General features: G+C 36.3%; 1 protein-coding gene across 1 annotated transcript in view; it reads left to right on the forward strand.

Annotated features, from left to right (window-relative positions):
- Window positions 1-6,453: 6,453 nt before the first annotated feature.
- Window positions 6,454-8,024, forward strand: part of LOC149216337 (uncharacterized) — a 25,040-nt gene continuing 23,469 nt past the window's right edge. The window contains exons 1-2 of the mRNA XM_089389913.1: window positions 6,454-6,912; window positions 7,058-7,206. Of these exons, the coding sequence (XP_089246039.1) occupies window positions 6,454-6,912; window positions 7,058-7,206 (608 nt within the window). The remainder of the gene's footprint in view (window positions 6,913-7,057; window positions 7,207-8,024) is intronic.

Genomic DNA, 8,024 nt, shown 5'->3' on the forward strand with positions numbered 1-8,024 from the left:
GGTGAATGGATAAGTGAAAATGGATGGATGATGTGGAGGTTTGTTATTGGACGGAGGATAACGAATGCACAAGGCGCGGGAGAAGTCAACGGTCAGATGGAAGAAAAATCGGAAGCAGATTTCGAGGGGGGGTCATAATGGTTTGTGGTTTCGGGCCTTGGGGGTCTGAAACATTTTGGAGGCGCCACGTTGCAAAAAGTGGCAGCCATGAAAACTGCTTTTTGGAACCCCCCCTCGCGTTAACGGGAAATGGCCAAGGTGGGGCCGAAATGCTTCCTCTGCTGTTGATCCAGGCGGAGTGAAGGATCTTTGGTTAAAAGTACACGTTGGTTATCGGTGCCCGATGTGTTGTTTTGTCATTTCTACCAATACGACAAAAGTGTCATTTGTCACTTATTTTATCAGGTCATCAAGCTTTATTACAACAATTAAATCATAATTAAAAAACTTATGCATGATTAATCAAAAGGACATTTTTCAAAGGTGCATTTGAGCTAGCAACCTTAATTTATTTTCTCAAGCAAATATTTTTCTTTTGTTGCTTATCTATCATTTTCATTTTGCCTTCCTTTTTTAGAGCAACTACCCTCTCATTTTATTTGATATGGACTTGGAATAATAATTACTCCTAACATTTTTATTTTCCATATTGTTTTTTGTTCCATATCCTAACTTATCATTTTTTGTATGGCATTTGATTTTTTATCTAATACCTAACTTATCAAAAACAAGAATGTTACAACAAGTAGCGAACAAGTTGTGCAGTGATCAGTGGTTGGACAATGAGTGCAATGGTCAGATTGAGCAGGGTTGTGCAGTGGTTAGATTGAGTAGGGTTGTGTAGTGTGATCAGTATTATGCATTAATCAACAATAAGTTGCAGGACTTCACATGTTATTCATTGTGAGTAGAGCAACATTCTCTTACATTATATATTTTATATAACTATCTTATATTGATTTAGAGCATAGCGAGATCCAACTGAAAATTGTGAAACGTGGTCTGCCGACTCTTCAGGGTGATTGGAGATACCTTTAGGTAGTGGCCTGAGAACTCTTCAGGGTTGCAGGGTGGTGCTAGGGTAGGTCGCAGTTTGTGCAAGGCATTGTTGCGTCCTTTCAGTTGGGGCTGATAAGTTACAGGGTAAGTGTTGGTATCTAAATTTGACTGTCCATTCCACTCCAAATTCATCTTTTAACTACCATTCTTGGCCATTTAACCTTTATTATTCAACAATAATCCTTAGAAACTAAGTCATATGTTTTCATTTTCGTTATTTTGAGCTTGGGATTAATATTTGAAATTTTTATATTTAAATGACACTTTTCAGAAAAATCACAGGAAGTTGTAACAACCTGTGATTGCTTCATTGTTTGACACATTGCAGCACAGGTGGGAAAATTCGAGGATTATGGGCATAAAGTACAATGTACAAGGATGGTGAAATAGCTATTCACTTTCAGTTTTGGAGAAAACAAGTGTCTAGTCAAAGCTGGTCAAACCCAGCCACTTCATCACTTTTTCCTGATTTTTGTGCACAAGATATTTTCCAGTTTTAGAATTTTTGCATAAATGGAGGAACAAACCTAAATTCGACCTCCTTGGGATGTAATTAATAGAATATTGTTAGTATTAGATGGAGAAACAATAGTTGCTTTTGTTATAGAATTCACGATAAATAACCCATATGGGAAAACTATGTTTTAGAATGGTTTTTATGAACATATGAGAAGACAAATATCTTTGATTCCAGACTTAATACAAACTTCTTCAACAATTTTATGTCTCAAGATTTAGTAGCTACACTCTTCTGAATCATTTCATAGTGTGCTTGTGGAGTGTTGAAGGGCCCTCACCACTTTGTTGGTACACTTTATCTTTACTCTGTTTTTCTTACTAGCTGCAAATTCGAATTTAGAAATTAGTCATTTCATGTTCAGAGTTAAAAGTTATGTTAGCAGAGTTATCAGTTAAGAGAGCTTGAATTTGTTGTGAAGAGAGAGCCTTGTAAGAGGACTCAACTAATCTTGATCTTGAAATTGATATTTATATGTTGTTGTCATACAATTTCCAGATTTGTTTGCTAGCTTTAGTTTTGAAGGATAATTCTAGTTTTATTTCCAAAGTGATTTAAGATTGGAGTTTTAAAATTCAATTTTCAGTTTGGTAAATGATTCTTGTAAGAGATCTAACTGATATTGGTTTATAACACTACTCATCTTATTCACTGTGTGATTTAAATTGAAAATACTTTGGATTGTTGTGATTGTAAAAATTCTTTGAAGCAATATTCTTGTAAGGGAATGTAGGATTACAATCAATCATCAACACTGCTTTTGTTATTCTTGCAACTAGAATTTCATAGGATTTGTTTCATTTAGATTGATGTTTGAGTGATTAAAAAGGACAATTAAGGATCTTTTGTAGAAAGCACTGTTAATTTAGTCCACTAGGTAGCCATTAGAATCTTAGATCCTTCTAGATCTATATATTTTAGGTAAGCACCTCTAAGTGTACTTTCCTGGGTTGATAAAAGAATTAAGAGCTTAACTTGCCTTGGTAAGTTGGGACCAAACATTTTGGCACCGTTGTCGGGGAGGTGCAACTAGAAAGACTAAAAAAAAAAAAATCAACAAAACAACAAAAACATAGAATTAAATTTAAATTTCAGTCATGCTTATTTATGTCTAGGTTTAGGGACGAAAAAGGAAGATTTAAAAAAACCCCCCAACCAACAACTAATCCACCATTAGGAGCAGAGCCATTAGAAAAGATTGAATACATAACTCCAACAGGAAAGGTTACAGCAGCAAAACTTGAGGAAAAACTAAAATCAGGCCAAAGACTCACCCTCATTGAAAGACAAATTCTAATAGCCCACGAAGCAAAGAGAAGGAATCTACCTGAAACTTCTACAGTAGTGAAATCTGAAGGGAGTAGCACAAAAATCCAACAGCCTAGTTCTGAACAAATTTTTCTTCAAGAACTAAAACAAGAAGAAGAGGCAGAAACCTTAGATAAATCACAAATTACGATGGCTGAAGAGGGAGGAGGATCTAGAGGACCTACACCTGAACAACTAAGAGAGTATGAGAGACAAATGGAAGAATGGAGAAGAAGAAGGGAAAATGAAGAAAAACAAAACAATGATACTCTATTTGGAGGAAATCAAAATCCACCAGAAACAGAGGAATCCACATTTAAATTTCCAATTCAAGATAGAGGAGAGCAAATGGATGAGGAAATTAAAATGAAAAACATACCACCATTTGTATTGCCAAACTTCTATGGGATGGCATCTGAAGATCCAGACTCATTTTTATTCGAATTTGACATAGTATGCCGAACCTATGGATATACCGATGATGCTCATAGACTTCACCTTTTTCCTGCTACCTTAAAAGCAACAACACTTAGGTGGTTTATGGGATTAGGTGAACATTCAGTCACTAATTGGGATGATATGAGAAAATTCTTTTTGAAAAAATATCAACCTTATTGTCGATCAAAAGATTCCAAAGATGACATCTTTGCAATGAATCAACAAGAAGACGAGACCTTAGAGGAATACTTAGAAAGATTCTCATATAATATACAAAAATCAAAACATAGGACTATTTCAATTGATCTTATTCGAACAATCTTTCTTAAAAGCATCCAGGATGAGTATTTAGATGATCTTAATCTCATGGGTAAAGGGGATGTTTCCAACTTACCTTTTGAGGAGATTGCCGAATTATGCCAAAAGTACTCTAGGAGTAGGACAAGAAGTGGGAAAAGAGCAATGACATCAAAGATCACAAAATCTACTACAGGAAATATAACTAGAGCTGAACTAGGCAACTTATTTGAGGATTTCAAAACAGACCTTATGAGTACTTTGGGAAACCAAATAGATACCTTGAAAACAAAGAAAAGACAAGATGAACAAGAGTTAGAATTATCTATATACTGTCCCAAATGCAGGAAGAAACATGCTTTGAAAGAATGTCCCTTAGATAACGTGCAAATTTGTGGGTTTTGTACAAATAACCATGACACTAAATATTGTACAAAGATGAAAATTTTGCAGAATTACAATTTGGAAGCTAGTGCAGAAATGGAAAACATGTATTTCATGGGAGCTAGAAGACCATGGCAACCAAGACCTCTAGGTATGTATCAAAATCCAAATTCAACAAATTATAACATGCCTGTTCAAAATTCTTGGAATGTTCCCATGCCATGGCAAAACTGGTCTAACCAACAGCAACAAACATACCCACAACAAGGATGGAGAGGATATTCTTTTCCTCAACAATTTTCTCAACGACAACCCTAGCAATATCAACAACCACTTTCTTAACCATATTCCCAACATTATCAGTCACAATATTCTCAGCCATACCCACAACAATACCCTCCGCAACCAGTACCTTATCAACAACAAAATCCTCAACAAGCATTACCTGCTCCCCCACAAATAAATCCACCTCAGCTACAAATAACATCCAACCTTGACCCACACAATTATCAGCTCAACCCATAGCTATCCCAAACAACCGAATAGACAGACCAACTTATAGCGTAGATGAGGGAACTTCATACCCAACTCTACCACTGCAAAATTTTGAACCAAGGTCAGGTCGGACATTGCATAAAGAACCTTCCCCTGTTCAAACGCAGTTGCAACAAGAAAACAAAACGATGAAGAAGAAAATAAAAAACGTAGCAAACAAAGTGAACCAATACAAAACAATTTGGAACAGAATCAACAAATCAAAACACTCCAGCCACCTCCATTTCCAGAACAATTATTTCAACCAAGATCACCCACACCATTGCCACAATTTGATGTTCTTGATGAATTGAGGAATGTATATGTTAAAATGCCATTACTCCAGGAAATCAAGGATATTCGATTTATACCAAAGCCATTAAAGAGTTGCGTCTCAAGAAGCCTGCAAAGAAAAAATTTGACCCAAAACCAATACATGTCATAGGTAATTTAGCAGGCTTGATGTCAAATGTTATTTCAATGGAGAAATATGTCGACCCAGGCATACCTAGAGTCACAACCATAATCAACAAAATTTCAATTCCAAACACTTTGATAGATTTAGGAGCTGCAATAAACGCCATGACATTAGACACAATGAAAACTTTGCAGCTAAAAAAATTACAAACAACCCCAATTGTTTTGGAATTAGTTGATCGTTCTAAAGTCATTCCTGAGGGGGTGCTAGAGGATACAATTGTCTGACTAGATTCTTGGGAGTATCCAATCGGTTTCTTGGTACTCCAACCAAAATCAAACTTAGGAGGACATCCGATTATACTTGGTAGACCCTGGTTGGCAACTGCTGATGCATTTATTGGATGTAGATCCGGTAATATGATCATTTCTAGAGGGACAAAAAGAAAACAACTTACCTTGTACCCATCAGCACAAGCCCCAGTAGTAACACGAAACTTATGGCTTGATGACAAGTACAATGATCAGGAAGAAATATACTTTGTGCTAAGCATAAACCAAATGTATGATATTGAGGAAAACAACAATGCAGATTTAGTGGAAATGTTTATTTCCCAGCCTGAGGTTTCAAAAGAGTTGAGAAATGAACAATACATTACTGCAGATTACATGTTGGCACAAAGTTTTCAAGAAACATGTACGATGTACTCATTGAAAGCAATATTTGATGAAATTTTTCCAATCAATTCCATTACAAATACGCAAAGCAAGACAATAGAAATCAGTCCCGGAAAAACATTTAACATTGGGGCATTTCTAGAGACATCTTAGGAACAAAAACTGATTCATCTGTTGAATAAATACCAAAAACCATTCGCTTGGGACTACATGGATATGCAAGGAATTCACCCAGAAACTTGCACTCACCACATCTATACAGACACTAGCATTCAGCTAGTGAGGTAGCCATAGAGAAGAATGAACCCTATGCTTAAAGAAATTGTCAGAGACCCCATTTCTGACAGCCAATGGGTATCACCACTAGTAATAGTACCCAAGAAAAATGGTAAATGGTGAGTTTGTGTTGACTATAGAGAGCTAAATAAAGCCACCCTTAAAGACTATTTTCCATTGCCATTTATTGATCAAGTTTGAGATACTTTGGCAGGGAAAAAGTCATTTTCCTTCTTAGATGGCTTTAGCGGTTAAAACCAGATCAACATAGCCTCAGAAGACCAAGATAAAACAACATTTACCTGTCCTTGGGGAACATATGCTTACAATGTGTTACCATTTGGCTTGTGTAATGCTCCTAGCAACATTTTAGAGAGCAGTATTAGCTATTTTTGCAGATCTAGTCCATGAATGTGTTGAGGTATTATGGACGATTTTTCAGTATATGGTGACTCTGACCACTCTTTGACACAAAACTTGCAAAACATGATTTACAACGATGTATAGAAACAAACTTGTCCTTAAGCAACGAAAAATGTTATATGATGGTGAATGAAGGAATAGTCTTAGGGCATCATATCTCGTCCAAAGGAATTGAAGTAGATCAAACCAAAATACAAATCATTGTTGAATTGCCAATTCCAACAAATCAAAAAGATGTAAGAAGTTTTCTTGGTTATGCAAGTTATTACAGGCGATTTATTGCAAACTTTAGTAAGATAGCTTTGCCTTTGTTTAAACTTCTTGCAAAGGATGTAACTTTTGATTGGAATGGTAATTGTCAAATTGCTTTTGAGAAGCTCAAAGAAAAATTATCCACTGCTCCAGTTTTGAGAGGACCTAATTGGACACTACCTTTTCATATCTCAACTAATGCATCTGACACTGTAGTAGGGGCTTCATTAGGCCAAAAAGAAGATGGTTCAACATATGCCATCTATTTCATTAGCAAGAATTTGACCCCTGCAGAATTTAATAACACAGTTACAGAAAAGGAAATGCTTGTAATAATACATGCAGTGAACAAATTTTCGCCACTGCATAACTGGATATGAAGTCCTAGTTCACACTGATCACTCCGCCATTCGATATTTAATGAACAAACCTATTACTAATGGCAGGATCACCAGGTGGTTACTCTTATTGCAGGAATTCAATATCACCATACTGGATAGACCTGGGAAAGAAAACCAGGTAGCAGACTACTTTTCTAGACTTCAAAATCCAGGTGAAGCTGTCCAAGTTGAAGATTCATTTCCTGATGAACACTTGTTTGCAATTTCAGTTTCAACACCATGGTATGCTGATTTAGCTAACTACTTGTCCACAGGAAAAGTGCCACCATCATTCAGCTCAAAGGAAAAGAAAAGGCTAATAAAAAAAGTGCAAGATACTCATGGATTAATGGCGATTTATTTTACATTGGTTATGACATGATTAGTAGAATATGCATTAGAGAGAATGAAATAATTGATGTACTAGCCTCTTGCCATGATCAACCTTGTGGTGGCCATTTTGCAGCAAAGAGGACATCGCACAAAATTCTTAGCCTTGGCTATTTTGGCCATTGATTTTTAAAGATACAAAGAAGTATGTAAGAAGTAGTGATAGCTGCCAACGCATGGGATGATCAACTACCTCTGATGAAATGCCACTCCAGCCGAAAGTGCATCTAGAGCCATTTAAAAAATGGGCTCTCGATTTTATCGGACCCATCAATCCACCATCCAAAGGTAAGAAGTACATACTTGTATGTGCCGATTATGTCACTAAATGGGCTGAAGCAAAGGCACTTGTAAGGGCAAATGAACAAACAGTAGTCAATTTCTATTTGAATAAATTTTTGTTGATATGGAGTGCCTAGACAGATAGTCACAGACCAAGGGACTCAATTCACATCAAGACTATTTCAAGAAATAACAGAGAAGTATCAAATCAAGCATAGAAGAATCACACCCTATCATCCACAGGTCAACGACCAAGTAGAGTCTACAAACAAAACATTAGAAGGCATCATGACAAAAACAATGGCCACAAATACGAAGAATTGGGCAGACAAGCTCAATGAAGCACTTTGGGCATATAGAATTACTTGGAAAAATACAACAGGGTTCTC

This window comes from Pinus tabuliformis, chromosome 1_1, assembly GCF_031772625.1.
Source record: "Pinus tabuliformis cultivar Carrire ecotype Pingquan chromosome 1_1, CPIR1, whole genome shotgun sequence".
NCBI lineage: Eukaryota > Viridiplantae > Streptophyta > Pinopsida > Pinales > Pinaceae > Pinus > Pinus tabuliformis.